General features: G+C 47.5%; 1 protein-coding gene across 1 annotated transcript in view; it reads left to right on the top strand.

Moving 5' to 3' along the window:
- The first annotated feature begins 12,953 nt into the window (after positions 1–12,953).
- Positions 12,954–21,770, top strand: part of Usp7 (ubiquitin specific peptidase 7) — a 53,336-nt gene continuing 44,519 nt past the window's right edge. Inside the window, exon 1 of the mRNA XM_048433177.3 lies at positions 12,954–13,111. Within this exon, the coding sequence (XP_048289134.2) occupies positions 13,033–13,111 (79 nt within the window). The 5' untranslated portion in view covers positions 12,954–13,032. The remainder of the gene's footprint in view (positions 13,112–21,770) is intronic.

Genomic DNA, 21,770 nt, shown 5'->3' with positions numbered 1-21,770 from the left:
ATGCTACCACTGCCTGGCTAAATGCTTCCTTTTTCTTCTTTCCTTCTTTCTTTTTCTTTCTTTCGTTCATTTTGTTTGTTTGTTTGTTTGTTTTTTGGTTTTTTTTCAAGACAGGGTTTCTCTGTATCCCTGGTTGTCTTGGACTCACTTTGTAGACCAGGCTGGCCTTGAACGCACAGAGATTCACTTGCCCTGTTTCCCAAGTGCTGGGATTAAAGGTGTGTGCCCCCACCGCCTGGCTTATTTCTCCATTTTTATTGCTGGTTCCTAAAGCTTGCAAGTGTTACCAGTGGCTACTTTACGGAATTGTTTCTGAATTGTTTTTCTCTCCTGAGGGTTTTAGTTCACAAGCATGTTGTCTGCAAATGGTCATTTGAGTTGAAATTGTGTTCTGCCTTTGTGCTGTTTGCTGAGTTCACAGTGTTGGTTTGCTGTCAGTCATTTCAGCTACTGAGAATGGGATCGGAATTTTGAGCAATCGTGGGCCAAGGATAGGGTTGAGTAGGCAGCAGTGCAGGGTGCCTGTGGTCAATTCTAGTAAGAGGACTTCAAGGCCTCAAGGTTGATTAATCCAAGTCAAAGGGGTTGTGTCTAATCTTGACATTTTCCCTAATCACTTTGAAGTCTTGTTGTTGTTGTTGTTCTTTGGAGATAGGATTTCCACTGTTGCGTGGTCTGAGCTGGCTAATCCTGACTGGTTTGGAACTCTGTGTAACTGAAACCAGCCTCAAGCCTCACTGGTTTACTCTGTAATCTTTGTAACCCAAGTCTTTTCCAGGTAGGAACAGATCTATTTATTTTGAGTACTGTTGAAGTAGCCGTTGTTTTTAGTAATGTCCTCACACATGGGCCCCAAATAAATGTCTTTTCTATCCAAAGATGGGACCAAATGAAATGATTTAAATTAACGTTAAAAACTGGACTCCGGCTGGTTGGTGGTGGTGCATGCCTCTAATCCCAGCACTCGGGAGGCAGAGGCAGGAGGATCTCTGTGAGTTCTAGACCAGCCTGGTCTACAGAAGGAGTTCCAGGACTGGCTCCATAGTTACTGAGAAACCCTGTCTCAAAAAACAAAAACAAAAACAAGCAAAAAAAAAATTGGACTTTGTGAACCAGGTATCAGTGGGGAAGATCTCTGAGTTCCAGGCCAGTCAAATCTACAAAGTAAGTTCCAGGACAGCCAGGGCTACAGAGAAACCCTGTATTGAAAAACTCAAAACAAACAAACAAAAAGAAAAAGAAAAGAAAGAAAGAAAAAAGAAAACAAAGCTGATCCTTTAGCCAGGCCTGGTGTTCTATTCGTCAGTCACTCTGAACCTGTAGCCAGGCCTGGTGTTCTATCAGCCTCACACTTGGGAAGTTGAGTTCGAACTGAAGTTCAAGGTTACTCAGTAAGTTCAGGCCAGACTAGGCTCTGTGAAATTCAGTCTCAGAAAAGCAGGCCCAAAGCTGGGTGGGATAGCACACACTTTTAATCTCCTCAGAGACAGCTGGACCAAGTTGTTCTCAGTCTCAGAGAAAACAAAACAGTAAACCCAACAACACACTGGCCAGCCTCTTGCTAGCAGCCTCTCGGTGCTTTTCCTCCTCAGCTTCATTTTAGCCCTCGATCTATTAACTGACTTCTGAATAAAAATAGGAAATACTGGTGGGCTACAGGTTTAGACATTTGGTTTCCCACCTAAAGACCCTCTGGTTGAGATGCTTTTTTTGTTTCTTTTGTTTTTTCGAGACAGAGTTTCTCTGTGTAGCTCTGGAGCCTATCCTGGCACTAATTCTGTAGACCAGGCTGGTCTCGACTCACAGAGATCCGCCTGTGATCTGCCTCCCGAGTGCTGGGATTAAAGGTGTGCGCTACCACCTCCCCACAGGTTGAGATACCTTTACTGGCTTTGTTTTTATCCTTTGCTAACTACCGTGGCCCCAGAATGGTCTGTGGGGTTGGAGTGTACAGTATTGGAAAGAGGGCTAAACTAAGACCATGAGAAGTTATATAAACTTACAAATGAATCTGCTGTCTCCCTTCAGGCAATGTTGTGTCTCTGCTGTGGGTACAGATGGGACAGTTCTGGCTCGGGAACCATTCTTAGGAATCAACACTTGGGTCTGTGGAGTCCTCGAGCTTGCATATGTCAGGCTGAGGTACATTATTTAAATCTACTCCTTTATTTAGAAGTAGGGTCTCCACACTGTAGATCATATTGGCCTGGAACGTACTATGTCACCCAGGCAGGTCTCTTAACTCACAGTAATCCTCCTGCCTCGGCCTTTCTTATACTGGGATTACAGGTATAAACTACCATAACTGGCCAAACCTTTTATTTCCATTTTAATCTAACAATACTCATGGCTGGAGCATGAGAATTGCTGTGTGCTTGAAGGTAGCCTGAGCTACATAGGATAATCCTATTTCAAAATGTTCTGTGTGGCATGTGGTGACTCACAGCTTTAATTCCAGCAGTCAGGCGGCAGAGGCAGGTAGATCTCTGAGTTTGAGGCCAGCCTGAGCTACAGCGTGAGTTTCAGGACAGCCAGGGCTAGACAGTGAAACCCTGTCTCAAACCGCTCCCCCCAATTAATACTAAAATTTTAAAAATTATTGCCAAGGGGGCTGGAGAGATGGCTCAGTGGTTAAGAGCACTGGCTATTCTTCCAGAGGTCCTGGGTTCAATTCCCAGCACCCACATGGCAGCTCACAGTTGCCTAGAACTCTGCCTCCAGGGGGCCTGACACCCTCGCACAGGTGTGCATGCGGGCAAAATACCCCTGCACATAAGTCAAAATACACAAATTATTAAACGATTGCTGTGATGCGTATGTGGAGGTCAACACAGCTTTGTGGAGTTGTTTCTCTTTCCTTTTACATGGGTTCTGGGGGTTGAACTCTGGGCACCAGACTTAGAAGTAAGCTGAGCCATTTGACCAATATTTTCATCATCCCCATGAGATTCCACAGCATGTCTCTCAGTCCCCATGCCTCCCTCCAGTAGCACCAGCAGCCACTAATGGATATGACTTGCCTATTCTGGTGTCTCACACAAACTGAGTCAAGCAATATGTGAGCTTTCATTTTGTCTTGTGGCTCCAGGGCCTTGCATATGCTAGGCATGTGGTGTATCACAGGGATACCAGGGTCTTCTGTGTAGTCAAAGTTGGTCTGGAACATGCAATCTTCCTGCCTCCTGACATGTACCATTATATCCTGCCAATGCCTGACCTCTGTATCCAGGTTCTTTGTTAAACTCAGTGTTGTCTTGTTTCATCTTTTTGGTTCGAGGATGGAACCCAGCAAGGGTCTCGTTCCTGATAGTCAAGCTTTCTACTACTGAACTAAACCCCCAACCCCGGTTAGGCATTATAGCACACACCTTTTCCTATTTCAACTCTTGAAGGTGAATCAGAGTTCTAAGCTCTTCTGTTCGATGTAATGGGTTCCAGGCCAGCCAGGATTAAAGTGAGAGATTTTCTCATGGACTAACAAAGACTCTCAGAGCAGTAGTCACAGACACGAGTGTCCAAGTCAAGGGGAATGGGTTGCATGTGACCCAGGAGAGCTATGAAGATGGCCGTGCACAAAAGCTGAACTTCTGCCACTCAGCGGTACCTTCAGGGCCCGGTTGCTGTTTTAAAATTTCCTACCTATGAACGTTTTACTTGCAGACATGTCTACACCATGTGCACGCAGTGCCCTTGAGATTGGGGTATCATCCCCCTCCTTTTTTAAAAACTTAATTGCACAGCTTATAAGAGCGAATTTTCTAGGTGACAACTTGGAAATCTCTGCAAGTCTAAAGAAAGATACATATAAAGAGTATCAGCCATTCCACATCTCAGTCATTTATATATTGTTTTGTATGATCTCTCTCGGCTTGAGACAAATGTTGACTGTAGCTGGAGGCTGGCCTTCCCTTTAGAGTGGTTCTCCTGCCGCAGGCCGCTGAATGCTGCGATTGTAGGTGGAGCTGCAGAACACTTTCTCTGCTTCTCCTTTCTACCTTCCCTCCTTCCAGTCAGTAGCTGCAAAAACCTGCTTTCTGCCTCCAAGGCAAAACCTCTGTCCAACCAAAGAGCGTTTAAATGTCCAGGTGTAAACATCCACTAAGCTCCCAGTTTTCAACCCTCCTTGGAGAGTCTCGTACCTGAGGGTTTGTTCGACATGGGAAAGGTTCTGGGTTCCAACCGCAGCATCACTAAGCAATCAGAGCAATCACAGAGCAAAACAAAAGTCTCCAGTTTTCCCACCACTTGGACAGCCTAGAGTGTCTGGAGAAAGCCCAGGTTTTCCTTTCCCAGCGTTTGAACTCAAAAAACCCAAAAAGCTAAATTTCCTTTGCTTTTTTGTTGTTGCAAAAATATTCAAGCTTTTTCCCCCCGTGTTTTTGTTTGTTTGTCCCAAACATACACACATTAACTATCAGGCCTAAACTGAATGAGTAAAGGTTCCAAGTTGCTTGATGACCTGAGTTTGATCCCTGGTGATAGGAGACAGACTTCTGTATAATTGTCCTCTGACCTCCACAGTGTATGCATGCCTACACAAACGCACTAGGTAAATGTAATAGAGCGAAGATCTACATTAAGAAGACATTTGATTTTTAGTCAGAGACATAGACTACATGCGATGCCAGCGTGTCCAGTGCATCTCCTCGTGTGCGTGTTCTTTTTTACTTATTATAGAAAATTTAACAAGGGCCTAGAGCTCGGTGGGCAGGAATTCTACCACTGACACACCTCCAGGCCCCTGTTGTTTAAAAGATAATTGCAAGCTGGGTGGTGATGGTGCACGCCTTTAATCCCAGCACTCAGTGTGCAGAGGCTGCCGGACCTCTGTGAGTTCAAGGCCAGCCTGGCTACTGAGCTGGTCAGGACAGCTAGTGTGTGTGTGTGTGTGTGTGTGTGTGTGTGTGTGTGTATTTGCTTTTATCTTATATATGTGGATGTTTTCCTTGCAGGCACTTCTGAACCACTTGCATGCAGTGCCCTTGGGGTTGGGGTAGTACAGACCGTAGTCAACCACTAGATGGTGCGCTGGGAATTGAACCTGGGTCTTCTGGAAGAGCAGCCGGTGATTCTCATCACCTAGCCATCTCTCCAGCTCCATACTTGATTTATAGCACTCTCCTCCTGCCATAGTTTTTCCTGGTGCTCTGTGATAGGCATGTCACCCACCTGTTTTGAAAGGGTTATCTACTTTACAAAGTGTATAACTTAGTGGTTGAATTCTTGTCTAGGTCCTGGGTTCTAACCCTATCATGGCAAAAAAGCAAATCTCCCTAAAAATCAGCTGTTTTCAGGCTAGAGGATTGAAGTTAAGTTCCTAGCATCCACATCAGGTGGCTCACAACCCCCAGTAAAACCCGCTCCAAGAGATCACACTCTTTTGTCAGCTGTGTAAACAATTGACCACTGAATATGTAACTTATGTGGCAACTCACAGCTGACTGTAGCTGGAGTTCCAGGTGCTGTCTTCTGGCCTGCATGGGCATGGCAAGCATGTGGTGGGCACACACACACATGTAGGCAAACACTCCTACACTTCATATTTAAATTTAAAAATCTTTTTCGGACAGGTTTTCTCTGTAGCCATCTCTCTATGTAGTCCTGGCAGTCCTGGAACTATACAAACCAGCATGGCCTTGAACAAGGCTTGCCTCTGCCTCCCAGGTGCTAGGGTTACATGTACATACCACCACAGAGTTTTAGTGCTTTCCTTGTTTGGTGAGTCTTTCAAGTTAAATCTAGAAGGATAAAATTTGCTAAACTAGGGGGCTGGAGAGATGGTTCAGAGGTTAAGAGCATTGCCTGCTCTTCCAAAGGTCTTGAGTTCAATTCCCAGCAACCACATGGTGGCTCACAACCATCTGTAATGGGGTCTGGTGCCCTCTTCTGGCCTGCAGGCATACACACAGACAGAATATTGTATACATAATAAATAAATAAATATATACATAAAAAAAGAATCCTTTATAAAAAAAAAATTGCTAAACTACCAGGGAAGCTAGATGGCCCTAGTTTTGCTACTTGTCATAAAAGTAAAAGCCAACACCTATAATTCTGCTCCCCCCAACCATAACAACCTTATAGCTTTCCAGAATAGGGATGTGAAGGGGAGGGGGGAGATAGAAGGTGAGGCTGGCCACACACATTCTTACTACCCATTATTACTGGTATCTTTGCTCAAATTCGGTTCAGTGGGATTACTGTCCTGAACCATTTATTTTGTGAGCTGCTTTTTTAAAAAAAGATATAATCCTCTAGGTTGAGGATGGCTCTTTTTTCATGGAACTCTTGTCCCTGGCATGGATAAGGCCCTGGATTCCATCTGTAGCACTACAGAACATTTCAGAAAGAGTTAAATGAAAAAGGAAATGCATAACGACCTTGCCTCTCCACACACCTGGCTAGTCATCTGTCATTTGGTGATATGATCTCCAAACAGCCTGAATGAATGTTAGTCACAGGTTTTCATTCAATTTTACCATCTGTATGGGATTGGTAGTCACAAGATCTGCCTGCCTCTGCCTCCTGAATGATGGGATTAAAGGTTCCTGCCACCTGGCTTTCCTATGTGGGTTTCATTTAGAGTCTGGTGCTGATGAACCCAGGAACTCGTGGGATAAACATACATTCTACTGCTGCACTATATTCCCAGGCTGTCGTCCCATAGCCCAGGCTGTCGTCCCATAGCCCAGGCTGACCTCCTATAGCCCAGGCTGTCGTCCCGTAGCCCGGGCTGTCGTCCCGTAGCCCGGGCTGTCGTCCCGTAGCCCGGGCTGTCCTCCCGTAGCCCGGGCTGTCCTCCCGTAGCCCGGGCTGTCCTCCCGTGGCCCAGGCTGTCCTTCTGTAGCCCAGGCTGTCCTCCTATACCCCGCGCTGTTGTTTCATAGCGCAGGCTGTCCTCCTATAGCGCAGGCTGTCATCCCATAGCCCAGGCTGTCCTCATCCTCTTGCCTCAGCAGCCCCAGCCCCAGCACCATAGCAGGATTATAGAGTTGCACAGACAGGTTTTTTTGTTTCTGTTTTTACACTGGGTCTCACGCTATCTAGAGTGACCTGGATCTTCTTGCCCCCAGCTCCCAAGAGCTGGGAAGTTTTGCATGCATCGACTTCCTTAGCGGGCTCGCCTTTTCTTTTGCTTCTAGGATCCAGCTGGCATTAAGTCTACGCAGAGAATTGAGTGAGGGCTTGCGCTGAGGAGCAAGGCTGCTCAGACACCAGAACTTTGATCACTTCAGATACAAACTGTCCTCCCTCCCCACTTCCCTGAGCAGAACCTTGAGTTTGGGTCACCACCATTTAGGAAGCAGAGGCCATACTACATAGTGATTTCCTACATTGTGGTTTCCAGGCAAGGCAGGGCTTGGTGAGACCTAAGGGGTGGGGGTGGGAACTTCCCTCATTTACTTTTTCAGCACCCTCTGCGGAGTCCACGTCAAAAGGCTTGACTTTGGCCATACCATTCCAGAAACAACCCTCCTCCTTAACCTTGGGTGTGGGATTAGGTCTTGCTCCCTGTGGCTACAGGAGAATTTAGTTATACAGGCCCTGGGCAGTGATGGCACACGCCTTTAATGCCAGCGTAAGGCCGTCTGCCTCAGGCAAGTGGATCTCTGTGAGGTCGAGGTCAGGCTTGTACACAGAGTTCCTGGACAGCAAGGACGACACAAAGAAACAAAAACAGAGTAGGAAAGAAACAAGTCCTGTGGGTCCCAATTCCACTCTGACACCTCTTATCAACATGGCTTCCAGGCAGGTAAATGTTTTGGTTCTGTAGAAGAAACCCCAACCCGATGTTTATGCCGAGTCATGGCACCAGCCCAGGAACGGCAAAATGTGTTTTACCCACATCTTAATGATAGGGTCGCCCCTCCCTGCACTTAGTGGCTCTAATGACAAGTCAGCCTCTCTCATGGTTCCTATCTCCTTGGCGTTCTGACTCTTTAGGCCGCAGTTATCAAGCCAGGGTAAAGGTTATAAATTTTTAAAAAATTAGCAGTGATCAAGAATGATGCCCTAGTCTTCTCTCTCTTCCAGAGCTTTCCCAGATCTTAGCATTAATGTTCCAAGGAAGACCATAGTTCTTCTACACACCCCTTAGTGCTCAAATGGTCTTTGCACGTAATGCAGTTAGAATTCTAGCTAACCAACAGAACACCAGGCCAGAAGTGTGCTCCAGAGTCATTGAGTCTGGGCTTGGATTTTTAGGTCTCCAGTGGTACTGGTAGTTCTTTCTTTGGAACTGGCTCTTGTAGACCAGGCTGGTCTGAAACTCACAGAGATCTGTCTATCTCTCCCTCATGAATGCTGGGATTAAAGGTGTGCACCACCACTACCCAGCCTTTTTTTCCTTTTCATTGTTTTTTCTTCACTTTTTTTTTCTTTTTCAGACAGGGTCTCACTGTGAGGCTCAGACTGGCCTTTGCCACCAAGTGATGGCATCACAGACATGAGCTACCATGCCAGAACCACCTTCCAGGTTCTGTGCCTCACCATACCACGCCCGGTTTCTGCAGAGCTGGGAAGTGAACCCATGACTTTGGCATGTTAGACAAGCAGTCCACTACCCTAAGTATATTCCCCGCTCATGTCAGGAGCTCTGAACTCATAGAGCTCTAGCCCCTGCTCACAGCACTGCTTTTCTAGAAGCTGGGGTGGCCTGGAAATAGAGCTGCATCTGCTGCCAACATCTGAGGGGAATGAACGGACCTGACAGGAAGAAGCAAGGAAGTGCTGTGGTATGAGAGGCCTGCCTAGGCTGCAGGCACCTGGGTTCTCACCGTTGTATCTCTGGGAGCCCCTAGCTTCCAACCAACAGTAAACATTAGCTGTAAGGAACTAATTTAGATCTTCAATGAGCCTTCTGCTGTGTGCTGGGGCTAAGGACAGCTGGGATTTTCAAGGTACTCATGTGTACATGGGGTGGGAGTGAGATTTGAAATTATGTTCAATGACAAGCGGAGTCTACATCTAAACCCTTATGTTCGGCATTACTCTCTGCGGTTTTAAGCATGTGCAGCAAAGAATTCTGTACATTTTAGGCTACTGCCCTGTGTCTAGCCCCGCTGTGGGCTGGGCACATCTACCAGCTCCGCCATCGTATTTCCAGAAGGACACACAGGGCTTCTTGAAAGTGATACTTGGTGGCATTTCGGATAAGCATACTCTTGAGGCTTGGGCAGTTTCCTGTGTGTTCATGAAATGGATAGGAGGATTTGACCCTCTTGATTTGTGTGATGTCTGTTTTCTGGGTTAAGAGAGAGATGAACCGTCTTCACAGTTCTTTAGGAATGTTACCATGTGAAGGAAATGTAGTAGGCTTGTTGATGTAATAATTCATGTGCCATACAGTTTCCCCCGCTTCAAGTGCACAGGCTGTGATCCAGCGCTGGGAAGAAAGAAAGGGAGCTCCAGAGCAAGCTGCCTAGTTAGGCTAGACTAACTGAACTGCTAAGCTCTGGGTTCAATGAAAAGAGTGGAATGTACATAAGGAAGACTTCTGAAGTCAATTCAAGGCCTCCTTCTGCATGCACATGTGCATTTGAACTTGCACATATATGCTCACACATGTGAATGAACACACAAATACACACAGTCACACTATACATGAGAGAAAGAAAACACTGATTTATAGAGGCTAACAAGACAAAAGACTTTTGAAGGGTTAAATCTTAGTCTTGAAACAATTTAAAAAAAGTCTAAAATGTATAGGTAGGGCTGGAGAGATGGCTCAGTGGTTAAGAGCACTTGCTGCTCTTACAGAGGACCTGAGTTCAGTTCCTTGCACCCACATTGGCTGGCTTCCAATGGCTCCACAGGCACTGATGTCCTCTCCTAACCTTCCCAGGTGGGGCACACAGCATGAACAGGCGCACACATGTACACATAGTAAGTACAAAGTATACAATGAAATGGTTTCTGGTATAGACAGAGTTGTCTATGACAATGATTTAATTTGAGTGTTTTTTTTAAATTTGTTTATTTATTTATTATGTATACAATATTCTGTCTGTGTGTATGCCTGCTGGTCAGAAGAGGGCACCAGACCCCATTACAGATGGTTGTGAGCCACCATGTGGTTGCTGGGAATTGAACTCAGAACCTTTGGAAGAGCAGGCAATGCTCTTAACCTCTGAGCCATCTCTCCAGCCCCTTGAGAGTGTTTTTATTTCACTGACCTTACACCATTCATCCTCCAATCCCCAATCTCTGGCCACCAAATAATCTGTTTTTTCTTTTCCTTGGAAGTAACTTGCCTGTAAAGGATCTTGATGGAGTTAGAATCATCTAGTATGTAGCCTTTGATCTGTTTTCTTGGCTCATGAGTACCTTTTATTGGTAGCATGTATTGGTATTTCACCATGTGTATTTATATACAGGTTAACTATCTTTAGTAAGAGAATCCTATGTCTAAAACGTTACAGAATCTGGAATTTTCTGAACACCAACATGATGCCAGAAGTGGAACTTAATTGTGTGTGTGTTCATGCATTTGTGCCTGCGTGTGCTATGGCACATAAGTGTGCTATGTGTGTGCGTGTGCTATGGCACATAAGTGTACTATGTGTGTGCGTGTGCTATGGCACATAAGTGTGCTATGTGTGTGCGTGTGCTATGGCACATAAGTGTGCTATGTGTGTGCGTGTGCTATGGCACATAAGTGTGCTATGTGTGTGCGTGTGCTATGGCACATAAGTGTGAGTCAGAGAACAACTTTCTTGAGTTACTTATTTAGCTACTGCCACCTGGGGCCCAAGGAAAGGATCTGATTGGTTAGGCTTTGTGGCAATAGCCTTTACCCTCTGTGCCTTCTAAGGAGTAGGAAATTTTATACCTGATCTCGTGTGGGGTTGCAGTCAAAATATAAAATACAAAATATCTTGGCTTGGGTTCCATCTCAAAGATAGCTTATGTACAGTCAAAAATCCCCCAAATTGAAATGAGAAACACTTCTGGTCCCAAGCACATTAGATAAGGAGTGCTCAAACAGAACCACATCTTTTATTATCGGCCTTGTTTTCTTTCTTTTTTCTTTTTTCAATTTACATATTTGAGTGTGTGCTTTTGCAGGCACACCCACCTGTGTCATGGCAAGAGAGTAGAATTCAGAGGACAACATTCAGTTCTATTCTGTGAGTGCTGGGGATGGAATTCAGGTCATAGGACTTGGTGACAAGCACCTTTGCCCACTCAGCCATTTTGCTGGCTTCTGCTTAGGTTTTGAATTCAACAGAGGGATCAGGGTTAGCGTGTGTCCTCGGGCAGGGTAGCATGTTCTTGCACTTTTTCCTGGACGGACTGGGCATTTTCTTGCAAGTCACAAACTTCCAGAAAAGGTTCCTTTTCTCTCTCTCTCTCCCTTACTCCCCCCCCCCCCCCCCCCAGTGCAAGTTGCTCAATAGTATTTGTGAGAATTTGGAGTGATTAGTTTCCTCCTCCTCCAACTCAGGGCAACCGGGGAAGTGGCTGATTCCTGGTGAGTCAGGTGCTACTTATGTGATCTTGCCTTCGGAAGTTCTTTAATGGGAAACCTTCAAGCCTGTGAGATGTTTTTGTTTCAGACAGGGTCTTTATGTAGTCTTGGCTGGCTTGGAACTGCCTATGCCTCCAACTCACAGAGATTCTCCTGCCACTGCTTCTCAAGATCTGGAATTAAAGACGTACATCACCACACCTGGCAAACTTTTTATTTTTAAAATCTATTTTTTAAAAAAGCCACCATACCTGAATACCAAGTCAGTTGGGACTTCAGCCTTAAATAAATCAAATTGTCTCTTTAGATCTCTAGTACTTAAAAGGTCGTTTTGTAACATTTGACTCCTGAAGCCTTAGGGGTATAAGCAGGATGATCAGGCGTTCAAGACCATTTTTAAGTACTAAATAGCAAGTTCCAGGCCAGCCTGGAGTACCCGAGACTCGGTTTCAAAACGACAAAAGGAGAGAGAAGTCTTTCTGAGTGGACGATCGTGGCCTACCTTGGAGGCTAACAAGGAAATAAATGAACGACGGAGTAGGTTGAGATGCTAAGAACTAGACTTCGCCTTATTGGATTTGGGGTGCAAAAAAGTTAAGTTTTCCCACGTATTCGCCCGAGGGAGAAACGAGGGACCGGCTAAGGGCGGTAAAAAAGGCGGCGAGCCTTAGGTTCTAGGTCGGGCCCGGTTCCCGCGGGGACGCTTCCCTCGGGCTCCCGGGAACGTGGGGAGACCGGGGCACCCGGCTACAGCGGGGCGGACCGGCCGCACCGCGCGCGGAGCTGCAGCGCAGCGGAGGGCGGACGCTCCTCGGCGGCGGCGGGCGGGCCGCTCCCTGCTCCGCCTCCTGCTCCGCCTCCCGCTCCGCCCGCCGCCCGCCCTCGTCTCGCTCGCCCCGCTCTCGCCCCCCATGCGGATGTGACATTTCACGCCGCCGCCATTTTGAGAGCGAGCCGAACCGAGCTGAGTCGCCGGGCGCCGCATCCGCTGCCGGAGCCCCGACGACGACGCCGAGGAGGCGGAGGCCACAGCGCCCCGAGCGCGGCCGGCCCGTCGCCCGCCCGCGCAGCCTCAGCAGCCGCCGCCGCAGCCGGCACCCGGGCCCGCAGGCTCGCCGCGGCCCGCCGGGCCTCCAGTCTTCCGCGCCCGACCCGAGGCGGGGCTGACTCCGCGGCCCCCGCCCGGCCGCCCTCCGCCCCCGGCCGGCCCGCGGCCCCGCAGCCCCGGCCCCGGCGGCGGGAGGCGGGCCCTGCGGCGGCGGCGGCGGCAGCGGCGGCCGCAGCGAGCGAGGAGGCCGCCCGGCCCGGCCCGCCGGCCGCACGCCCTCCTCGGCGCCGAGATTGGGCGAATCGCGAGCAAGTACGTGCGCGTCTCCCTGCCGCCGCCGCCGCCGCCGCCCGCCGCGGGCCGCCCCGGGGCCGCCGCCGACGACGCGCGGGAGGAGGAGGAGGAGGCCGCCCCGCCGCCGCCGCCGCCGCCGCCGCCTCGGCTCGCAGCCGCCCGCCTGCCGGGCCCGCAGCCCGGGCCTCCGGCCGCAGGCGAGGCCCAGGCCGCGGCCGACATGAACCACCAACAGCAGCAGCAGCAGCAGAAAGCGGGCGAGCAGCAGCTGAGTGAGCCCGAGGACATGGAGATGGAAGGTGAGGCCCGCGGCAGGGCTGGCGCTTTCATCGTGGCCCGGGTGGCCGCGGGAGCCACGCGAGGGCCTCGCCATCTTTAACCAGGCCGGGCTCCCGCTCGACCCGAGCCAGGCGGGCGCTCCTTGCCCGGCCGGGCTGCACAGTCATGCGGCCCGGCAGGGGGTGGCCCGGACCCCGAGTTAAGCGCATTGTGCAGCGCCCGGCCTGCTGGGCACAAAGCGCTGGGGTCGTAAATTAGGACTGAGGTGTGCTGGCTCCGGGCACCCAGGTCGGGAGGCGGGCCCCGGGGACCGTCCCCTTTCCGGGGTGTGTGGCTCTGGCCTGGCTGGTTGGGCCAGCTCCCCGGCCTCTGAGCTCTGGGGTGGTGGTGGTGGGGGCGGGTGCGCCGAGTTCACCTGCACCTGCTTCGGAGCGCGGCCCCGGAGAGCCTCCAAATAACCTGAACTGCGCTGCCCTGCGTCTCGCTTAATTGCGGAGACACCTGCAAGGCGCGCAGCTGGCCTCAGCCTTTGGACTCCATCGGAGTGCGCACTGAGGGCCGCCTAGTTTATAAGTTACCTCTGCTTGAGGAGGAGTTTGGGTACCTGGCTGTAGGTGGTGCCGTGCACATCCTGCTAAGTGTGTGCTGGCAATTGTGAAAGTTCCGTCGCACATGGCTGCTTCCAACAGACTCCGGAGGTAACTAAGTCGTTTGTCTGCCCGAGCGGCAGGAGTTTGTCTTGGTACTGGATTGTAATACGGTTTGCTGATGAGAGGAGCTTGGCCATAGGGTTTGGTGTAAAGCACAGTCAAGGCAAGGGTCTCAGTTGCCGATCCCACGCTGGGTTGTGGTCATAAACTAGCACTTCTTTTTTTTTTTTTTTTTTTAATTGGCACTTTGGACAAAGTCAACAGTTCGTTCCATATATGCCTTAATGCCTTAAGGGGCCAGGCAGGCAGGAATCCCAGTGAGGGGCACCCGAGTGGACCATTAAGTGGCTTGTTCTTTTTTATTTTGAGCAAGAGATGGTGGGTTTCATAAATGGAGTTTCTAAGAGAAAGTTAGGATAAAACAGTATTCTGTGGGGTGCTGATGCTTCGGGATGAGAATACTGACCCATGACTCCTGTGAATAACTTGATGCTGGTTAGTGGGTGTCTATTAAACAGTTGCATGACTGAAGATGGAAAAGGCCCTTTTAGTGGGTTTTATCAATGGCTGATGGAACTTATTGCTGAGAAAATTGTATATTCCTTTTACACTATATTTCATGGACATCGAAAGTATTTACACTTGTTTCCATTTCAAATAGCGTCAGATGGAATAAAAAAATCTGGTATTGTGGGCATAGCTGTTTCCCACGCAAATTATTATAATGGCTTTTCAAGGGTTTTGTAAATGGTGATAATAACATTGGACATTGCTGGACACCGGATTTCAGACACAGACTGTACCTGGAAAATATCTATGTGCAAAAGTTTCAGAAACTTTGCTAAGAGACTAGAGAGAAGGAAGATTGTCACAAGTTTTCACTCTACACTCTAGACTTTGTTCTTGCAAGATTTTTCTCATGAAGCTTTCTTTTCCTATCAAAGTTTGCATTTGTGAGTTAACACAATTTAGTGGTTAATATGGATGCTGTGGCTTTCAATTCTACCATTAAGGCTCTAATTCTCTAAAAAATGCAGTCTTAGTAGGGCCGTGATCATGTAAGCTAGTAGTGTCTTGGTGTGTGTGGGGTACCCACAGGTGTGTGTATGTGTGTGTGTTTTAGGCAGTCTAGTTTTCCCTCTTAAGTAGATGCTGTGCCAACTGTTGTCAGTTAGGATCCGGAAGAATAGAAAACTTCCAAAATCCCGAATAGTGGAACTGAGTTACCAGCTCTAGTAGATCTCACAAGTCAGGCTGTGGGAAGGATCTGGAGGGAGTTAATGTCTTGCACCAGTCTTGGCCTGGAATCTGTAGAGCCAGAAGCTGGAGGGTGTCAGGGTTCTGACCACCTTGGGAAGGGAGGCTTTGTGAGGATCATCCTGTCCTTCTGCCCTCTGGGACACAGGCCCTTTAGTGGAAAGGGAGGCTGGGAGACTGGTTCTGTCGGTTGTTTTTTCCCCTCCTATCAGGTCAGGGCTGGTTTACTGTCCTCCTGCCTTACCCTGTTGGAGTTAGGTTTGTTTTTCACTGACCTCTGCACAGTGCTTGCACATCCGCTAGAGAATTGGTTATTTTTAAAATGTCCTATTATGAGTGGTGAGGAAACTATAGGGAAAGAGAATAAGGGACAGTTTACTTGTGTTGTAACCACAGGCCGGAAAAGCAGCTTGTCCTGCTTTGTGCTGGGAGGAGCTAGCCCCCCCCCCCCCCAGTAGATCCGACTAGGGATGGATTTATTTGACAGTTTATTTACTATCTTGTTTCCAGTGGCTAATAAGGCCCATAATCTGAAGAGGTGCCTTACATATAAGACTGACAATTCTTCCTGTTGAGGGGACAAAAGCATTTCTGAAGCTTTGCCTGTACGGCCTAGTAGCTAGCTATCAGGAGAATGTGCTGTTCCCTGGGGTGGCAGTTCTGCCCCACTGGTACTGTTTTCAGACTGTAATATCTGAGTCGAGTAAGTGGTCAGTAGATTCTTGTTGGGAGCAAATCTTGAGCTGACCCTGAGGGCTTTGGTAGTGGAGGACCCCTTTCACATCTGTATGCATAGATGGAACTTCAAGGCATCTTTTTTTGCTTTGAACATGCTTTTCATATTTGTAAGAAAGTGAGTTCTTGCACAGGGCCCACCAGCATAGACTAGCTATGTGACTTTATACCTAAAGTAAGGTTCCTTGTAGAGGGTATGCCAGTAGACTGATCCAGTGAGGTTAATATCTTCCTTATGCAGGTTTTAAAGTTTTATTTCTTTTTATTTTATGTACATGGTGTTTTACCTGCACCATGTTTGTGTGAGGGTGCCAGACCCTCTGGGACTGGAGTTTGGGACAGTTGTGAGTTGATGTGTGGGTGCTGGAATTTGAACCCAGGTCCTGGAAGAGCTGCCAGTGCTGCTCTTATCTGCTGAGCCATCTCCAGGTGGAGCTCACAGTAGAGGTGAAATTGGCTGCAGCCAGAGCCTGTCCCTTTGCCAGGTAGTCAAGTTTGAATGTCGAGAGCTGCCCCCTTCAGCCTGTGTGCTCCAGTCTTTTCAGCCTGCCTGCCCGTTGGTTAGTGTTTCCTCCCTAGTCCAAGGATAACAGCATAGACAGGAAAGAACGTGAATCCTTCCCTTGCTGCTTTTACTGTTCTTTCTTCTGAATTAGTTCTTCGGTCAGGGAGGTCATTAAGTTAGTTCACAGTTGGGCAGTACCATGGCAGAATTGACTAGGGTCCTGTTGAAAATTTGTACTTAAGCTATCGATGCCTCAAGTTTCTGAATCTTAGGGGAAAAAGGTCATCCATATATATCAAGGTTGTGCTGAAACCACTCAGGTCACGGACAGGCACAAGATAGAGGCACAGATGTGCACTGAATGTAGCTGTGTGGGCAGACTTTTGCAGTGGGGGTGAGAACACCACAGGCAAAGCGTGCAGAAATGCCTGCTTGTGGTTATGTCTTGGCAGAATGGGGAATGGTGATGACCCAATATCAGTTTAGTCAGTGTTATTCCTGAACCCCTAGATGGATCAGTCCCATTCTTGTGGAGTGTGACTCCTTGACCAGTTAATTCCTGGTTTTGATAGCCCATAGTAGGGATGTAGAGTTAATGGTAAAAAAAATTAGGAGAAAACTGAAAGAATGACAGGAGCTGAGCAGATGTGGTGTCTTGGGACATTTGTTTTGGAGTTTTGAAGCTCCAGCAGCTTGATGGCCATGTATGTGTCTTTTTCATTGCTTGGAGTCAAGGTCTAATTGTAGCACAGGCTAGGTTTGAGTATCCTGATCATTTGTGGCTGCCTCCTGGGATTACAGGTGTGCACGATTGACTTTTGTGTTATTCCTAGTGATTGAGTTTTGGGCGGTGGCAGTGGCAGTAGGAAGACAGGTCGTCAGGCCTCCAGGCTTAGGAGGTAGGCTTAAGTTTTTTGTAGGTCCCACATACTGTTAACAGGTTTTTCAATCAACTTTTTTTTTTTTTTTCCATTTTCAAGACAGGGTTTTTTTTTTTTTGTGTTATGATGCTGGCTGTCCTGGAACTCACTCTGTAGACCAGGCTGGCCTCGAACTCACAGAGATCTTGCCTGTTTCTGTCTCCTGAGTGGTGGTATTAAAAGCGCGCACCAACACTCCCCAGCCCAGTCAGAATCTTAAATTGGTCCTTGTTGGGACTTTTATAGTAGCTCTCTTTCTGGTCTGTTACTGTAAAAACTGGCTACCTGTGGGATTGTTTGCCCTGCTCTATGAGAAGGAAGAAAAGATAGATATTCCAGGAAAGTAGCCAATAACACAAATCAGCACTGGGCAGGTGGCTCTTGTAATCCTACCTAGCACTTAGAGGGCAGAGGCAGAAGAACCACAAGTTCTAGGCAGTCTTGGGCTACATATTGAAATTTCTACTTGGTCTCCCATATAACACCAAACAAGACTGCAAGCCATTTAAATGTCATTGTTCCTAAAACCTTTGCAGGTCATCTCTGTCACATCCTTGGAAAAGGAGGCACAGGGACCTGCCTTCACTAACCATGTGTGCACTACTGTGTTGTTTGCTTGAAAAATGACCACCTCACATTCCTTCGGGTTATGGGATATGGGCAGGAACTACAGTTTTCAAGGAACTCACTAGACAGTAGTGCAGAAAGTGGGGGACTGGCCACTGGTCTTGTGAAAGAGGGAGCTGGAGCCGTAAGCAATAATGCTGTGATAGCTAGCTGCTGATACCACTTACTGCCTTTTATTGGAACACTGCTAGTGGTCCACCAGGGTTTTTTTTAGACCTTCATAATGTCTACTGAAGGCTGTGTTGAGTGCCTCCTAAGTTTACTTTTGCTACTGTTTCCAGTTGTTTTTAGAGGAGTAATACTTACCTGAATATTGCTGCTAATTCTCCAAGCAGGGGAAGAGCCCAAGGTTGTAACAGGGTATTTCTTTCCAGTGGCAAGTGTTGAATGTCATTGCTTCATAAAGTACTTGTTCTGAACTAATTTGGACTTCAGAAAGTTGGCAGAAAGTTTTCAAGTGTCAATGCAGGGGCTGGGCAGTCCTACCATTTCTAGAAATGATGCATTTCTTGGCTAACCAAAGTCAGGGGAGTTGAAATTGTTGAAGATAAGCAGACCTGTGTGCAGAAGGTTAGGGCCTGAAGGCTTACTGGAAAGTTACTACAGAGTTTCTAAGTTAAGACAGTACATTGCCCTGGGGCTGGAACAAGGTGATGGACACTCAGCGAGACTAGCAGCGACTCAAATGGGATGGGAAGAAGGATGGATGTCTCAGAGAAGCCCTGGCCTGAGAAATAAGAGTATGTGTACTAAAAAGCCAGTGTGTAGCTGAAGCCAAGGTGGGCTCTCCAAAATTGTGCCTGGGTCTCAGCTGGGCCTTTTCTGAGTTTGTGAATAGATCCTTAGATAAGCGCACCAAGGGTGGAGATCACTGCTGAGTCACAGTTGTTGATAGACGCCCAGGTGTCTTGTCAACAGCTTATGCTGTCTATTTAACAGGTGCTTCAAATTCACTGGTTTTTGAAACCTGGGAACCAGCCTGTGTGATGTGTGATGTTCTCGTCTCAATTCTTTTGGGTGATGAGAATGTAAAAGATCAAGGAGGATCTCTGTGGGAAGCGGGACAGTTCTGTGAGACACTTCTGCTGCAGATGGTAAAACCTGTCCTTGGTTTTGATCTCATACCAGTGGCTGAAGTTCCCTGACATCCTGTGCTGGAAGACAGAGTCTTATATTAGGTGTCAGCCCCAGAATATTCCACCTAGGACGGTTGGGAAGGTCTGTTTTTGATGAACTGGCACATTGCTTCACTAGTACTGGATGAATTCTATAGGATGACTTCCATCTCCTATCATACACCCCAGAGGTAGCCACAGGTGGTTGGATAGTGAGCTGACCCCTCTGCCACATTCCCATGGTATCTTCAGAAACAGTGGAGGGGGCATCACTGAAAACAGTGATGGTACTGTAGGCTGAGCAAACCTACAGCCCCCAGAAACTGGCTGTGGGCCACTGCCTGGGTTGCAAGTATATTTCATCAGTATCACTTTGGGGAACATTTGAAGACTCTTAATTGATCCCAGCAATTTCTGTTTTAAAACAACATGTAACAGTTGGCATGTGTTTGCCAGCTTAGGCAAGCACCCCTCTGGAGTATGGGGGTCTCCTATGAAAGTCCTTAAGTCTAGTTGTTTGGTCACAAAAGTTCACAGGGGAATCTTGTTTCATAAAACCAACCGAGGTAGCGGAAACAATTCCTAAGTCCATGTTGCTGTGTGCACGCTCTCTCTCTCTCTCTCTCTCTCTCTCTCTCTCTCTCTCTCTCTCTCTCTCTCTCTCTCTCTCTGTGTGTGTGTATGTAGCTGCTGCTGCTGTCGACCTACTTACCTATCTGTCTAGGCATAGTTTCCTGTTTGGTTGGTTTTTTTGAGACAGGGTTTGTCAGTAGCTATGGAGTCAGTCCTGGAACTCACTCTGTAGACCAGGCTGGTCTTGAACCCACAGAGGTCCACCTGCCTCTGCCTCCTGAGTGCTGGGATTAAAGGCGTGCGCTACCACTGCCCACCTAGGCATAGGCATAGTTTCACTATAGCCTCTGACTGGCCTGAAACTTGCTGTGTGGACCAGATGGACCTAAAACACTCTCTCTCCTCTCTCTCTCTCTCTCTCTCTCTCTCTCTCTCTCTCTCTCTCTCTCTCTCTCTCACACACACACACACACACACACACACACACAGAGAGAGAGAGAGAGAGAGAGACCCACCTGCTTTCTGCCTTATGGGATTAAAGCCACTATTTTCTTTTCCTTTTCTTTCTTTTTTTTTTTTTGTATTTTTGAAAACTAGTATGTGTGCTTGCTGTGGCACCCATGTGATGTCAGGAATCAAATATATGGAATTGGTTCTCTTCCCACGTTCACGTGGGTGGAACTGGGATGCTAGGCTTGTATGTGGCACCTGCTTTTACCCATTGAGCTGCCTTGCTGGCCTTGATTAAATGTTTTAACATTTTTATTTTGTGTGTGCATCATGTTGGGTACAAGCATGTTAGACTGGCTGTAGAAGTAGCCTCCCACTTAGCCTTCAGTGCTGAGATGACAGGTGTACCACCACACCAGTCTCACTGTAGTTGCACAGCTGTCTTAGGTACTTGGAGTTGCTCCCTTGTTCTTAAAGGTAAAGGGAAATAAGTTTAGGCACTGACCTTGAAAATGCCTTTTTGTAGATAGTAAAGTGGGGATTGCAGTGGTCTTAGCTGACTCTACACCTTTTGTTACTGCTAATGATGAGAACAAACTCGGCTTTACATTTTAAATTTTGAAACCAGGTCTTGCTGTGTAGATCAAGCAGGCCTTGAACCCGTGGCACTTATCTGGGACAAACATCCACCACAGCACCCAGTTTGCAATTTTATATGGAGACAAAGGGAATGTGACTTAAAGGCTAAAAAAACTGAGAATCTAACCACACACCTGGCAGCTATGCAGTGTCCTTACATAAGGTGATCGAAGTTAGAGATTTCCAACTGTTGGCAACCTGTGTGTCAGAGTGATGGAGAATGCAGATATAGAACACAGTATTAACACAGCTTTATTGCCCAGTTTCAAAACAATCAACTTGGTGAATTTGGTTTCTTGCTTAGATGTTTCTGATGACATTGAAGTCACACACAGTGAATGTTGGGAAAGATCCATGTATTCCAGAAAAACAAAATGAATGAAAGCAGTGGGATTTCATGGATAAATAGTTCTCTCACGGATCGTGCAGAACAGGGTGTATCAGAATGTGAAGGATCAAGATTTGTTTATTTGCCATTGTCGTGGATAATATTGTCTAGAACACAATGCAGCCAGTAAATAAAATGGTCATAGAAGTTTCAGTTTATTAACAAGTTAAGCAAATTTAAGATTACACTTTAGCATTTATTCAGGGTGAGCAAAATTGGGAAAAATACAGAAATGGGGATGGGCATGGTGGTGCAGCCTTTAATCCCAGCACTTGGGAGGTAGATGCAGGTAGATCTGTGAACTCGAGGCCTGCCTGGTCTTCATAGTGAGTTCCAGGATGTAGAGAGACACTGCCTCAAATAATTAATAAATACAGAAAGTATGCGTTTAGAGGAAATGATTATAGATGGCAGGCACAGTGCTAGCTGCTGGGTTGTGTCACCTTCTCTCTTTGATAGCCTCAGGGGGAAGGACACACCCCCCCCCACACCCCAGGCATGTTTGGTGGGCGAGGACTCAAGCGTCGTATTGTGGAGTGTGGATGGGTACTTAGGAAATAGAGATGTCACAGATGACCCTAAAGAAGGGCTAATGTGACTAGAGATGGGAGGCACTCATATTTCCCAGTCTCTCATTAGGGCTCAGAGTTCATAATAAGCAAAATGTTTCCATCCTCAAAGAAGTCCCAGTGCTCTTAACTATTGTGCTGTGCTTTCTCTCTAACCCCAAAGATGTTCCTATTTTAATCCACAGAGCCAGTGAGTGAGCTTCTCAATGTGGCAAAACTTCTGCAGATGTAATTAAATTCAGGGTCCACAG

Source organism: Myodes glareolus, chromosome 9, assembly GCF_982192425.1.
Source record: "Myodes glareolus chromosome 9, mMyoGla1.1, whole genome shotgun sequence".
In the NCBI taxonomy this organism is placed as follows: domain Eukaryota; kingdom Metazoa; phylum Chordata; class Mammalia; order Rodentia; family Cricetidae; genus Myodes; species Myodes glareolus.
Note: the sequence above shows the minus strand (reverse complement) of the source record. Positions and strands in the feature narration are given on the sequence as shown.